General features: G+C 38.0%; 1 protein-coding gene across 1 annotated transcript; it reads right to left on the bottom strand.

The window, feature by feature from the left end:
• Nucleotides 1–553: 553 nt before the first annotated feature.
• Nucleotides 554–11,556, bottom strand: LOC121897923 (overexpressed in colon carcinoma 1 protein homolog). Its single transcript, XM_042412724.1, has 6 exons — nucleotides 11,514–11,556; nucleotides 5,735–5,759; nucleotides 3,782–3,817; nucleotides 2,873–2,952; nucleotides 2,079–2,109; nucleotides 554–1,951 (listed from the first exon to the last, which is right to left on the bottom strand). The coding sequence occupies exons 1-5, from the start codon at nucleotides 11,554–11,556 to the stop codon at nucleotides 2,105–2,107; spliced, it is 189 nt and encodes a 62-aa protein (XP_042268658.1). The 3' UTR covers nucleotides 554–1,951; nucleotides 2,079–2,104.
• Between the last annotated feature and the right edge of the window lie 5,034 nt (nucleotides 11,557–16,590).

Genomic DNA, 16,590 nt, shown 5'->3' with positions numbered 1-16,590 from the left:
TGAGTAAATCACACATACTGTACATCATCCTGCTGCCTTAAATACTTACTAGAGCACCAAATGTGCACTCATTGTTTTTAAAGATTTACATCTTCAGCAGGAACAAATGGCTTTGGGGCTGAGTGCCACAGACTGGGTAGGGAAGTCAGAAAATATTGAGACAAACTAAAAAAATGTCGAGCTTGAAGGTTCATCTTGACGTTTAAAATTTGATAAAACCTTATAATAGCTTCCTGTAAGTCCCCTTATTTAGCATTCATAAGCAGTACATAAACATTGAATAGTTTGTAATACACTATAATGCAGTTATAAAGAGATATAAGTACATTTTAAGTGTTTATGAATGTGGTGTATTTGTCAGCAATTACGACTATGAAGACATTTTATATCATTACAAGTGTGTTTTACTATATTGTCATTCATTATCTGTTTCTGAGGAGCTGTAGTTGTTGACTAATGTTTTAATAAACACTTATATGTACTAACAACTACATTATAGTGTGTTATAAACCATTTATTAATTGTTTATATACTGCTAATGAATGCTGAATCGGGGGACTTAAAAATAAAGTGTTACCAAAATGAGTATACAATCATATGATGGGTCATGTGATAACAACCAAAACATTTCCCTGAAAGCTGGTTTGTTTCGGTATTTTCATGGGATTGGTTGACAATAAGAAAAAATACAGAATAACAGCCTTTTCCTTTGAGGATTACATACAGTAGAACAATTAAGAGTGATACATAAAGTATAAAATAGATTGTTATAAAATCAGTGCAGGGGTCATTAAACGGAAAGAAAAACAAGTGAGAGGAAAGACAACTGACCACTTCTGTCTCTCTTAGTGTGTTTTCTTTGCTCATGATTATTTTGCAACTGAATGTAATTTAATGACATGTTTTTGTTTGTTTGTTTGTTTTTTACTATTACACGCTCAATCACAATTATGTTGTAAGATATGAACCCGATTGAACAGACTGTGTTGACAGTTCTGCATTTTGGAAACCTTGATAGAGACTGTATGAGCTATGTGAATAACCCAGCAGCACTAAAGTCAGGGGATCTTCAGGGGAAAAATAACATGCTGCAGAGACAGCACGAGTAAGAGAGAGAGAGAGAGAGTCAGACAGACAGAGAGAGAGAGAGAGACAGAGAGAGATTTCTGTATCATGAGTCATATGATGTTACATAATCAGTCTGGGGCAGAAGTTAAGTGACAACACCAGGTACGACCTGGCTGATGCACCCAGGAGACTGCGGGATTACAACAACTCGTGGTCTCTATCACCATTAGACCGATCATTAAAATCAGTGTCATTTTCAGAGAGTTATGTAGCAGCAGCAGGTCCCTGATTGAAATCAACGCTATTTTCAATAACACCGAGATGTACTTTGATGTATTAACAGGAATGTGTTTGCTATAGGGGAGCTTTGATTTCTCTCTGACTCGCTCTCTCCGCCGCACAGTGAATCATTGATGTCATATTAGAGAAACAACTGAACAGTGGTTATTATTGCAGAGGGCTATTGGGAATGTGTGTGAGTCCCAGGCAGTTATTTAGTTGGCTGGTCCCCTGTCTCCTCCTGAGAAAGAGAACGTTTCAGTGCCGCGACCAAGAGGCCAAGATGGCTGTCACATTGCCCGCCGCCGCCGCCGCCGCCGCCCATGGCTGCCAGTCCCAAGGTGGGTGCTTGTCTGCTTCGATGCCCATTTCTCTTTCTTTTTTTTTGCAAAGTGAAGGGTTATTATTATGATTATGGATGCCGTAAGCAGACCTCGACGGTGTGTCCCTGCGTCACTGTGCCACCCATGACTCCATGAGGCTGCGTCCTCAGAGCCTCAGCAAGCTGTCCACATCCTCGTTCAATGAAAGCCTGAGAGATTATTCGGTGTATGGTGAGCACATGCTTTCTGCTTATAATGTGAGTGTCTGAATATGCAGGATCCTGCAGAGACAAAGATTAAAGTCATTGGCTTTCATTTGTAGCAGATTCTGTTCATTTTAAAAGAAGAAAAGCAACATGTGATGTCATATAAAAATGCAGAGCAAGCGGTGTTATTTCTTAAGAGTACCTGTGTTGTGTTCCCTTCAATAGCTGCTAGTCTGCAAGAGGAGAAAAGCTGAATCAGATATTTATGGGCAATTATTTAACAAATTTCTAGTTCATGTGCTCCTGTCTTAATGTCAACACCAACCCTCTACCCAGCAGTTTGAACTCAGAGACCTCCGTGGAAAAAAGAGTTAATTGTTGTGTCAGAGGATACGAAAAAACAATCGATTCTCTATTTAACCTTTATGACCACAAGGACAAACATGACAGGTTGGAAAGCCTTCAAAGCTGCAAAATACGACAGTGAGGTAGCAGTTTATATTAGCAGCAGTAGCACATTATTGGTTTAGGTCACAGATTGTAACACCATCGCTCTGTCAGAAACATAAATAAATAAAAACTATAGGCTAGACTGAATGAGAGAATGAATAAGTAACCATGAAACACTTGAAAAGAGAAACAGCCCTTTTAGGATTACTGAGGTACATGTTGATTAAAAAAACCTACAATATTTTTTCCTGTGAACTAAATGGTTTGTTATCATAAAGGGAATGCTTCTCATTAACATTCAGTGAAAATAAAGGTCAAATAAAAACAAAGATGCTTCAGGCGACATGTGGCTTCATGGGGTGGCGGCTCAGCCATCAGGGATTATTTTTCTCTACACCCTGAGCTGTTTGACTTCAAGACGCTCATCAATGTCAGAGGTATCATCTTAATATAACCTACAGTCTTCCACACTAGTGTGCCCTTCATTTTCACATGAAAGAGATTTATTTTCATGAATATGGGATGTGCAGTGTTATAGATGTTTACCTTTATGTGTGGACTTGGACTGACTCTCAGCCACAGTGGTCAGGTCTGCTGGTAGACCTACATATACGCCACCATAGTTCCTGAGAAGAAAGGAGAGAATTTTTCTTCTTCAAAACAATTTAAAGAGCAAGTATGGTCTGATTTTTTTTTAATGTTTTAGAAATAAGCATTATAATTACACAGTCTATGGTTTTAATGTGATATCTGTGGATAAAGGCCCAATACCTCTGCATTAAACATACAAACACAGACCTCCAACAGCTGTTATATTAAAATGCTTGTTACATGTAGATAAAAAAAGATTTTCCCAAATTTAGAAAGCATGGGGATTTGATGATTTCACAGTCTAACCATTCACGTTAAAACTGCAAGTTTCAAAGTAAATGGTACGAGTTACTCCCAATTAGCATAATTGCTAATACTGATAATATGCTCATTTAAAACAACCATTAAAGAATTTAGATCAGACATCTGTAAAATTTATTCATAACTAAAGTTAGTCCCTTCTAATGAATTCAGGCATTTTTCACAGCAGACGTTTAGACTTGTCATAATAGGATACGCACTGGTGTTACTAATAACATTAACGATGTCTCTGTTTAGTGTCCCAGTAAGCAATGACAGTGTGACAGTGAGCCAGCATGCACAATACCAGCATCCTGAAACTGAGGCAGCTAAAAGGAATTTAGCCATGGTTCATTTTACCGTTTACACCTGTGCTTTTCATACACTGACACGTCAAAATGTTTTAGTAATATTCACATTTCATAGTCGATATACCATAAAGCAAAGAACAGTATTCTGCAACTACATACTGCAAAAGTGCATTGAAAATTAACAGCACCAAACAAAACTAAAATGTAAATAATGAAAGTAGAAAATAATGTAGAGAACATTAGCAAAAAATACCTTCTTTTCTCATCTTCTGCCGAGGGATCTTCTGTCCTGATTGAGAGAAGAAGCACAGGTCAGGTCACCTCTTATGGGCACACAGGACAACAAACAAACAAACAAACATACAACACTAATGAGAGGCATTACACAAATAATGGACGGTGGAAGTGCAGTTGCTTAGCTGGCATGCTGCATTAGCCCATTTGGGAATTCTGTGAACTCCACTCCACTGGATGACTTGCCTGATGATCAGATTGATCTCCCATTTCAGGTCTAGAGTTAAGCTACTGAACAACCGTTTCCCAATGACCTCAGTTTTGTTTTGTTGTTGTTGTTGTACGTATTAAGTCTGAAGGGCTAACTTGAAGCTGTACTACCTACTGTAATTCCCTGTGTATTACTTTTCTAGCATTGCAAGCAAAATAATGACATAAAGTCACTTTTGGAGTGTATTACTCCATTAATCTTGTGTTTCATATAATATCTGTGTGTGTGTGTGTGTGCGTGTGTGTGAGAGAGAGAGAGGTATTTTGCTGTGTAGTACAGTCCTCGGAAGCTGTGATTAGCTTAACTGAGTTAGTGTGCTGCTGTCAGCTCTCCAGGGTCCTGTGCTGGTTGCTCAGATGGTTATCAAGGAGCATACACACATGTATGTGCACACAAACTGATTCCAGGAAATGCTGTTGCCCCTCCCTAAGCTTTGATAAATGCTAACTGTAGATGGGGAAGGACAACCTGTTCTCTGAATGACACTTCACAGAAAAACACGAGTCTGAATTGAAACTTTTTGACAGACTTTGTAGTGCAGGTCAAGATGGAAAAGAACAAAAAAAAACTCAATACAGTATAGATTAAAAAATAGGTATTGATTTTGTAAGAATGGATGATACACAAAGACTGAGTTGGCTGTTCACGTATGAAGCACATAAACTAGCCATTTACTTGGAGAAAGAGAAAAAAAGCTATTGGGATTTTTTGTTTGTTAGTTTTTTTCTTTTCTTTTCACCTTTCTGCATTTTTTTGTATAAGTGTTACCAGAAAATGCATGTTTTGTAAAATAGTGATGGCGCTGGGCCAGATGTTTGGCTTGACAGAGATATAAAAATGGATATAAAGCTAAAACTGCAGCATGTGATCCAAAAGAAAAGGAATGACAGTAATGCTTTGATATTACTTTTTTGTAATTTTTGGTTTTGCATTGTGCTGTGCTCACTGAGTCTTCATTGAAAGTCCAATTCAACATCACAGACATACCAAAAATCTTTACTCACCACACATTATATATCTCATTATCAATTGTTAATGTTATATAAAATGTGCAGAAACTCCAACGGCTCATTGTACACACTGTTGCAGCAAAATAAAGGATCAAATCTTTGGCAAGCACTGCTCCAATACACACACACACACACACACACACATATATATATATATATATATATATATATTTTTTTTTTTTTTAAATCATAAAAAATGTAAATAATGTAAAATATATTCACATTTGTGAGATATCTAAATTTTAAAGTTGTTAAAAAATCGAAAAGACAAACACAAAACCCATTAACCTCTGAGTAAATACAGTAACAAGTATTTAAGAATTAGTTGGCATCACAGAAATGTAAAGGAAGATACATTTGAGCCAAATTAATGTTCTTAATAAGTTTATGAAACTTGATGAGTTTGTCTTTTTCTGCTGGTAAACTTATTATTACTAAAATATAGGAAAACATATGTCTGCTTTATTTGTTTACAGCTATAACTCATATAAAAACAAAGTGATGGCAGGTTTTGGGGTGTGGAAATGAATACATGACAGAAACACATCCTGTGTGAATACTGAATGTGTGCAGTTACATAAAGCTCTTTTATAAGGCGATCTTATGTGATCTGAATGTGTGAAGCCCGGGGGCCACGAATGATGAGCTTCATAAATACTTTAAATAGCCTGAAAATGACGGATGTACTTACACATCTTTGGAGGCTTCTGCTGGCCCTGGAAACAGATGAAAAGACAATTTATCTTCATTAAACTACTGAAGGAGGTGTTTTTCCTTACAATCAATTAATCTCAGTGTGTTTACACAAACTCATGAACCATACAAAAATTTCTTTCAAGGCCATCATTCAACATCCACATGAACCACAGGCACGCACAAATGAAGACAACTAACCCCCCTTCATATAATACATCACACCTCAACACACCTCTTATCTGACTGACTATCTGCTCACTATTTCAGAACATGTCACAGAAATCAATTAGTTTAACGGTCAGCACTTAAAATGTCACCGGGAACACTCTGTTAATTGCTCAGAGTGACAAAACTGAAGGCGTAGACCTTCGGCTGGCGGCAGTTTAGGGAGATGTGGCTGTGGCAGCATTGGAGAACACTTTATCAGACCACCTTGGGGATTTCCATAGACCCCCTCCTGGTTCTGATCAAGACACAGACATGTGAGGCTTTGGCAAGTATCATCTGTACAGTAGACCACCCGTATTTGCTGAGGCTGTGCACCCAGCAGAAACGACAAAATCTCGAACAGTACTTTGTGTTTTTTCATACCTGTCTGTTCAGGCCTATGTTTACATTCTACTCATTTTTAACAGCAAATACATTTTGAAAGGAACACAATACAGCCTAAATTATGTTTCTGTTCATCAGCATAATGATGAAATGTTTTTAATGAACGTACTGTATATGCCAACTCACAAAATGGTTTAAGATTGTGGTCTTGATTAAATGCTGAGAAAGTGATAGTGAGTTGAGGCGCAAGACTGAATATATAATATATTATCAACATTTTATCACCATCTTTCCCTAGCCTGAACCAAAGTGCTTTTGCTGTCTAAACCCACACACACAGACACAGGACTCTGGGTGTTGTGTCAAAGTCTGTTTCCTTGTTGATGTGTGTTTCCCCTGCTTAACCTGCACCCAACCAGTTATCATTGCTATGCCTAACCCTAACCTAATCCCAACCGCAGAGGTGGAATTATGGGAAACACAATACTAACAGGAGGAAAACACTATTCGAGGGGGGAACAGACTTCAATACAAGACCTACTGCTGGTGTCAGTCAGTCTGTCTAAAGTCTTACGCTCTGTACGCCCTCCATCCACCCAGACCACTGGTGCCAACTGTAAGAAGAAATACTGACTAAAGGATGGGCCAAATACTGTACACCTTGTGTTAACCTGGATGTGAGACTCATATGTGTAGACGTAAATACAAGAAGTAATTAAATACATTTACTCCAGTGTAGTTTTGAGTTACTGTCACTTTACTTTTTGAGACGTTTTACTTTTCCTCAGCTACATTTCAGTGTGAAATATTTTATCTTTTACTCCACAACTTTCATCTGGTACCAGTGGCTTGTATTTTTGCAGACATTAAGACTGAGTGTCCACACACTGGGTTGTAGTTCCCAAAGTCTCTGTATCACTGACTGAAAAAGGCAACGTTTCAACCCAAACTTTTTGCGCCATGCAGACCGGATGGGGTCGAATTTTTTGCCTTTTTTTTTTTTTTTTTTTGAGCTACAATCCAGTGTGTGGAAACTCTCCTTTTTTCCCTCATTTCATTTGCTGTCCTGCACTTGATCTAAAAACATAGTATGGGATGTGCACACACTATCTCTTTACACTATAAACTACCCGTTGGTATGGAAGTACTTCCTTAGGTTGAAGAGGAAGACCGTTTGTGGTCCAAATGTGTAGTATGAAAGAAGAATTGGGAATAAGATAGCAGTTTATGTTTTTTTAATCTTTTTGTGCAGATTATTTTTAATGCATGATTTATACAGTATGTTTGTGTAATGTTTTGGGGTATTGCCCCATTTATTTTAGACATTTTGAGTGCTTAAGTTCGGTGTGTATCCACTGATTGATTTTAATATATAGCCTACTCACAATCCCTAAACAACTGACTTTTCTATTTATCCCAACTTGCCTCTGAAGGTAGGACATTTTGTATACTGATGTAAGGCATACAGTGTGAAACGCCTTGACTCCGAATGACACCCATTGAGCTCATCCCAATAGCTCATTCTTTGCTGAACCACTGAAATGAGATCATAATACATTCAGTTGGAGAATAATCTAACTTCCCTCTTGAACGTCATTGACAACAGCGGGTGGAAACAAAGCTACATTCTGCTCCCAAATAGGTTTTCATGCCATACCCCAAAGTATGAGTGTAGAAATGTACCTTGAAACAAAGGCCACAAGAATGACATATAATAATAGAAAACAGAAGAATTACACTGTTCAACCAATCAAACTTTATTTATATAGCACCTTTCAAACAAATATACAAGCCATTGACAAAATGTAGGATGTTAAAAAATGGATTTAGAAACAAATGAAATACTACACAAAATAGATTAGTTAAACAGTAAAATGTTCATAAAAATAAAATAGAATAAAATAAATCATAATGATCAACAGCAAAATGTTGATAAAACAAAAGAGAATAAAATAAATAATGATGGTAAATAAAATATGTATAAATAATGAAACCATAAAATCATAAAACACTATATAAAAGCCAGACTAAATAGATGGGATTTTAGTTTACATTTAAAAATATCTATATTTTCACCAGACTACCTCTCTGATCAACTGGAGGCTGTTCCAGCAGCGTGACGGCTGAAAGCAGCATCAGTGAAGGTTTTTGTTCTGCTTTGTGGAACAGCTAAACCAGAAGAACTGGAAGATCTGAGGGGCCTTCCTGCTTTATACAACACCAAAAGCATTTCTGAGAGGTAGTCTGGTGCAAGGCCATGTAATGCCTTATAAACTAATAAAATAATTTCAAAATCAATACGAACACGTAACCAGACTTTAAGATAAGAATAATGTGTGCTCTCCTCACGGTCTTAGTCAGCATTCCTGCTGTAATTTTGAATCAATTGTTGCTGATTTACTGTTACTACATTACACAGAAATTTCATCCTTGTAAAAGAAATTGAGGGCTGTTCACAGTGAATGTCACAGTGAGTCTGCTGACTTGACAATAGGGGCCTATTCAGTGGCCTGACAAAAGCTCATTCATATCCAAGGGTGCACATCTGTGTGCATAAGACTAGGGATGAGCAATGTGATATAGAGTGTGCACTGAGGCGGTCATTTGAGTTTGGTACAGACCACAGCTTGAAATTGAAAAGTACTTGCGTGACTCAACCACAAAGCTGATGATGATATGAAGAAGATGATACTTAGATCTACCTCCCCCTCAATTTTCAAAATTAGGCCAATGTAACTTGATTACAAAACTGTCTCCATGATATTAGAGACTGTTTAACTCATAATTTGCTTCAGTCAAATGAGGACAAGACAGAGATCCTACTCTTTGCCAGAAGCTCAATTACCTTTCTGCCTACATCAGACCACATGCTAAGAACCTGGATGTTACATTTGACGGCGATCTAAGTTTCAACAGGAATATAAATCCCGTTGCCAGCTTCTTCCAACTCAGAACCATCTCCAAAATTAGGCATTTCCTATCACCCTGTGACCTAGAAAGAGTCATTCATGCATTAATATCATCCAGGCTGGACTACTGTAACTCCCTCTACCAAGGCATCTCTTAAACTACCATTTCCTGTTTACAATTAATTCAAAACACTGCTGCCTGGTTATTAACAAGGTCGAAGAAACGAGACCACATCACCCCTATCCTTGCATCCTTACACTGGCTCCCTGTTCGTTTCAGGATAAACTTCAAAATTCTTCTAATTGTTTATAAATCTCTCCATGGTCTCACCCCTACATATATCTCAGAACTTCTCAGCACCAGCAGACGCCTCAGATCCTCCCACTGTGGCAAGTTGGCTGTGCCCCGTTCATGGAAAAAAAAAAAAAAAGCCGGGGACAGGGCTTTTTCTGTAGTGGCTCCTCAGCTCTGGATTATCCTGCCGGAGGTCATTAGACAGGCTGAGTCTGTTGATGCTTTTAAGATGCACATTAAGACCCACTTTTATTCTCTGGATTTTAATTGTGTTTAAACTGTTTTTTATTTCCATCGGATTCCTTGGATTTTAAATTGTGTTTAAACTTGTTTATATTTTAATCTTGCTTCATTTCCACAACATCTGTTATGCACACATACATCTTAATGCTTGTATGTACATCTGTCTTTGTGAAGCTCTTTGGTGCAAAACCTGTTTGCTTTTTAAAGTGCTATATAAATGAAATAAACTTGAAACTTGAAAGCTTGAAAGCTCAATGACTTTGGTTATGGTTATGATTTGGGGATTGCCTGGAAGCAAACAATTTAAAAATACACTTTGACATAAAACTACAAATGTGTACAGACACCCAGAGGGTGCTGCTATCTAAACTCTACAGTAAATAACAGAATGGGAAAATGTGTCCTTTGACTCTAGCCTGGTATCAGCTGGCATGGACAAATGAGTGCAGTCACTGGTCCACATTTGTCAGTGTGACAGGATGTCACACGTCCTTGACATTGTGGTGAACGCTGACCTCCAAGAGGGAGCAGAAAAATGGATAAGGCCTGCCGCATAGAAATAAACACAGACAAACAAACCTCAGCAAACTCAGACACCATTGATATTGTTAGAAGACAGAGTAACCCCAAAGTGGATCAAACTCAGAGCAAAGACAACACTGGGTGGCTTTTCCCAGTCGCTGTCTGTGACTCTGTTAAACAAGGAACATGCCTGGTGAACGCTGATTAGGTACCTGCAAGCACACACACACACATTTACACAAGCACAAACACACACAATACTGCTTTAATGGACAGTGGCGGTGAGGTAATCCTGCAGATACTTCAATATAATTATTACCTCACTTTGACTGTGGTGCCCAGAGATTTGCTCGATATAATTTAAAACAGGTATTGTACCTGCCTACACACAGAGAGACGTGCTGTTAGAAGACAACTCAAAATAAAGCAGAATATCTGGACAAGTGTTGGTAAAACCATGCGATACAGCATTTTTTTCATTCAAATGTGTCCTCCAGGCTTTATGAATGAAACCTGGCCATTGATGGAGTATTTTCAAAGCCTCCTGTTTACAGGCACAACCAGCCATCAGTAGGGAGACAAAGACGCGTGAATGTCACTGAAACTGCTTGTCTTTCATTCTCAAAATCCATGGAAACCAGAGCAAACACAACCAGAGGAGGGGGGAAAAATATATAAAAACGAAAGGCAATGGTGTCCTAGTGAAGGCTTGCTTTTGTATCAATGTAGTCGTTAACATTATAATAACAGTGTCAGTGTCATTATCAATGGGCTACTCTGGTGACTCAACTGCTGCTGGTAAGAGTGGAATATGGGAGACCCTCCATGATCGACCCACCACCCGTAGCTTTAGGAGACCACCGCACGCATACACATGCAGGTACACAAACACACACTACAGAGCGGGAGCATTCACACGGCGAAATGCTGAACATAAGGGGAAAAAATTATTATAGTTGCAGTCATTTTGAGACACAAATGATGATACTGTGCTGTCTATGTATACATGGATGAAATCACTGAAAGCACCTATAAGACACACACACACACACACACACGGATATTGCACACATCTGAGGACATACACTGAATGCAAGGGTAACCCTGACACACTTCATTTATATTCAAAACACCCTCTCCCCTTGGTGCAGATATACAGTGACAACTCTCTCTCTCTCTCTCTCTCTCTCACACACACACACACACACACACACACACACACATATATATACAGATATTCCTCAAACACTCACCCCCTCCTGAGGTGCTGGTGGCTGAGGAATTGCCACAACCCATTTTGCATCGATGCAGCCACCGTCCAAGCAGAACAGAGACGTTTAACAAGAAGAAGAGAGAAGATGAAAGAAGGGAGACCAGAGACACATTGGAAGAGGAGGAGAAACGTGACTGACGGAGAGATGAAAGAGAGGGAGAGAGAGAGAGAAAAAGAGGGAAGGTCAAAGAAATGTCTCCCACTGTTACACAGGGATTTCCTTTGGTCGTGTCCCCCTTTCCCCTCAATCTTGCGTCTGTCCTCTATGAAACGCAATAGAGAGCCGAGAGTGAAGTGAAAGCATGGAGAGAGAGGCTTTTATACACACACACACACTCAAAGAGGGAGAGAGAGTGAGAGAGAAAGATGCTATGCCCTCACATGATTTGCTCTTTTCCTTTACCCTGACATGGTTGCCCGGGAAACCGGGGGAAAGGAGGCGGAGGGTGGGGTGAAACTCAACCAATAGGGAGCTTCCTTTTCATCTAAAGAAGGGGGGGAAAATTAAATGCTTTTAAGGGGCATCAATATATCAGCCTGTGTGTGTGACATCCTGTAAAATTCCCAAATTGTCTTTGTGTGCTAAAACATAGAGGACTTTATTCATCACACTCACACGGACACAGCCAGCTTGTCTGAGCGCTTGACAATCAATGAGAGTGAGAAGCTGGAAAAGCCTTGAAAAGTCTTTTCATGAAACCACAAGGGTCACGCTTAGGTCACTTATAGCCCCCAATAAATCTCATCTCTTTTACTCTTTTCAGTCATGCTACTGTGTGCTCTGACTAGACTAGCGCAGTCATATGAGTGGAGTTTAGACTGCAGGATGAATTACATTAGCACTCCCCACCAGTGAAATTAATTCTCACACTCAGTCAGCTGTGTTATCTTATGATGTTGTAGTGTATGTGTGGCTGAGAGTCGAGATTTTTTTTTAAATTCTAATGAGAAGTGACAAACGCTCTAACAAAGCCTCCTGACATCAGAGATTTCTCCTCCGTATTTTCGTGCTAGACAGGCTAATCATAGTTTCCACAGGTTTCATAAAGGGTCTCACTAGCACAACATGCAGTTTATGAAATCATGAAATTCAACAAAAAGCCTTGGAAGGTCTTGTATAAAAGCAGATTTCCTAAAAATGTCTGAGATTAGATACTGTTCGATCCATCTTAAGGCCTTAAGTCAGTTAAGGTAACATACTGACTGAGGTGCTGAGGGAAGATTACTCTGCTGCCACAGCAGAGACTGAGGTTCAGCTCCCAGCCACGGTGCTTTCAGTTTGGTCCTATTAAACACAATTAGAGGTGTTGGTGGGTGAGAAGCACTTTTTACACTTCTGTGGGTGTCAACAGCAACAAAAAAGGTGGAAGTAAAGAAGGAATTGGCTGTTACAACTTGGGAGAAAGAGCAAAGTACCTTTTGTTTTCTCTATGGATGGCAATGTCTATCGGCTTGTAGCTTGTAGCTCTACCACTTTGGTCCAGAAATATCTCAGCAACTACAGTATCAGATGAATTGCCATAAAAAAAAAAAATCAATGGTGCCCAGAGGATGCATCCTAAAGGCTTCAGTGATCTTCTGATTCTTCCTCTAGCGCCATCATGAGCACAAAAATTCATCTTGTCCAATACTTTGGTTTATGCCTAAATACCTGCAAAACTAATGCCATTATAAAAATAGTAAATTATTCCTGCTAAACATCAGCATGTTAACATTATCAATGTGAGCACATTAGCATGCTGATTTATCTTTAAACACAGCTGTGTAAAGTAAAGTACAGCCTGAGCATGGCTGTAGACTACAGTTTTATGTTTTTTTAGTGTTGTCTGATGCTTCATGTTTTGATTAAAGGTTCGTTTGTCCCTACTTTTATCTTTGAAGGTACAAATGGGAAGTGTACAATGATCGACTTGCACAAAAGGGTAATTTAATGTACTTAATGAACTGTCCTAGTCACAAGCTTTTCCTGTCTAAAAGGTACAACTCTGCTCCGCTTTCTCATGAGAATGTAGTCCTTGTTCAGCTGAATCACAGCTTTGTTCAACTCAGGTAGTTCCACTGGCATTAAGCATCTCTTTTTATAGGCCAGACTTAGCTGAGCCAGCAAACACAATTAATTATCAGTCAGTACTGAAATGCCTTGTCTGATTTACAGCCGCAACTTAACCAATTAAACCACGCTAATCCGCTGGAGAGGAAAAGATGTGCTCCTGCTCAGGCTGCCTTGGAGCTTGATAAGGAGGTACTGCTTGTCATGGCTTGCCTACTTTATCAAGACATACACTGCAAGATATGACCATCTTCAATCAATCATACTTTATTTATATAGCACCTTCCATACAGATTAGTGCAATTCAAAGTGTTTTACAGATGACTGACAAGCCGATAATTAGACAGAGCAAATGTAAACTATAAAATCAATTTTAGACTACTGCACACTAAAAAGATAAACATGTAATAAAACCAATAAAATAGATTAAACTAAAATAAGAACTAGGTAAAACAGATCAACAAGTCAATTAATTAGACTATTATTGAGTCCTAAAATGTCTTGGATCAAGTTTTGGGTTTTTTTTTTGTTTTGTTTTGCTTTGTTTTTGTCAAGACAAGATTTTTGACAAGATCAATTTTACGTTTTGTGTTTTACCAGCTTTCACTCTTTATAAATTAGGTGAGTTTACCATATCTTAGTACATTTGTGCACTTGTTTTAGATTACAGGACATGTTAGGAGAGAATGTTTGATAACTTTTTATTTTTTCTTTGTATCAGTAGTCCTCAAAACCTTTATACTTCATTCCTCAATGGAAGTTAGACCAATGAGATGCTGTATAAGCTATGACGTTTTGTCTGATAAATGTATGTATTTACTGTAGATTTCGATGTAGTTCTGTGATCTAATGTAAGTAACATTCCCATCTACTCTTTTATTGCCTAAAAATATTGACACAACATGATACAATCAGTCTATCCAATCCAGTGCATCGCTCAGTGCTCTGGTCTACAATAAGCTTTCACTATTAAGGATCTTTATTCAATGATACAATTATTTAGACCATATTTTGTTTGTTTATTTCTTTATTTTTCAAATTCACTGATTAAACATCATCAGTTCTTACAACTAATACACAGATGTTATGCACACAAATGATGCCACTTAAAAAAAACAAAAACTCAATTTAATTTTGCAAATGTTCCCAAAGCAAGAAGACCAAAGAATTAAATATAATCTGATACCAACAGACTGTTTACTTACTAGCTTTTACACCAAAATAGTGAATTCAATCAGTCCAAAAAGTTGAATCTGTGTTCTTTTCTACACTCAAATACAAACTGAACTGTCCAGATGACTGCATGACTGCATGTGGATATTTTCTTAAGGCAAACAGTTTCATTGTAACAGTAACAGTTTCTTTAATACACTTTCATTTCATTTTTACACTCTTGTATATGTGATCTTACACTCTGGTTTCATACCTCTCAGCATTCAGTTATGTTTTATGTATGTCTTGATAAATACATGTTCATACTATAACAGGTTCTTGTAGGACATACAGTACGGTGGTGGTAGAGTGTGTGTAAATTAGATCCAATTACATGAAAATAAATAAGGGAACATGACACCAGACAGCGTGGTCAGTCAGGGTATCTGACATTTTGAGAGCATAACAGCATGGTGACTGGCTTTATCATCCAGGATGGGATCAGTCGAGGAAGGGATTTTTTTTCCCCAGATGTTTGCACCCTCTGCAGGAAGTGTGGAGTATTTTGGAGAGCCAGAAGCTCTGACAGTACATCACATGCTCTGCTTGTAATTTGGCAATTATGACTGAGGCAAAACAAGACGACAGCTGGAGGACGATTACTTCCAGGACTTAGTAAGCAGATCTAATCTCTAGGCATGTGGTGCTTGTCAACTATGTGTATTATGACTATTTAAATGCCAAATAATTCCTGCCTTATGGCAAACACGTTAATGGTCATCATTCAACCTTGTACATTGTGCATTTGCAGCTTTTCTCTGTTTTATGTCAAGTAAATTGCATTTGGCTTTGGACTGTTGGTCGAACAAAACGAGCAGTTTTGATCTGGTCAATACTGTATATTGAAAAAATAATCAACAGTGGTTATAGCCCTAAATACATGTATTAGTCTGCATTGGTAGCCAAATAAAATTACATGGGCATTAGTTATAAAAGAAAAAGCACACAGTTGAAATCACATCTTCTGTTAAGGAAAAGGTGTTACGGGACGAGTCTGAAATGTTAAAGTAACCCATAATGGATACATCTGTTTTATGGCAATTATATTTGAAAGAGTGTCTCTTTTTCAGACACATCTCACTGTCAGAAATTTGAGGCTGTCATTTCAGGTCATTTCAACATTTTATACATAAAATATAAGATGAACTTATAAATATGGTGTATTGCTTACACAAATCTACCCAATTGCATTTTTAAATTAATAATATAATATTAAAAAAATATGACAATGGCATGAGCCAACCTGTCTCCATAATCATTATTTTTTTTCTTTGGTACATTAGCTACATTTTACTGATAATACTTCTATACTTTTACTGCATACATTTTGAATGAAGACAGTTTACTTGTAGTACTTTTACATTGTGGCACTGCTATTTTTGCTTTGGTTAAAAAAAAAAAAAATCTGAATTATCAGTCTGTTCAAACTTTGGTCAAATGAAAATTCAAAGTACCAGTATTTATTGGGGAATCAGTTATTTCTAAAATATTTTTTTGAAGACAGCCAAGTGACAATTATCTCATTTTGAACTCAAGTCTTCTTGTGACCACATGGGGTCACTGTTTACACTAAAATGGGAAAACGTTAAACGTAGCCTCTCATCTATCACTGCCAACTGCCTGTCTCGATATTAAACTCAGAACATATTCAGAACATAAACAAATTTCATACAAACTCATACAAATAGCTAGTTGAGATTAAAATAACTGCTTTTTGTTGTGCTCTTTCGTGCTCACTAGTTCCTTTTAACGGCTAAAAGGATGAGGTCAGTCTGGGCCCGCCTCCAACTCCTAC

The sequence above is a fragment of the Thunnus maccoyii genome, chromosome 5 (assembly GCF_910596095.1).
Source record: "Thunnus maccoyii chromosome 5, fThuMac1.1, whole genome shotgun sequence".
NCBI classification, from domain to species: Eukaryota; Metazoa; Chordata; class Actinopteri; order Scombriformes; family Scombridae; genus Thunnus; species Thunnus maccoyii.
Note: the sequence above shows the minus strand (reverse complement) of the source record. Positions and strands in the feature narration are given on the sequence as shown.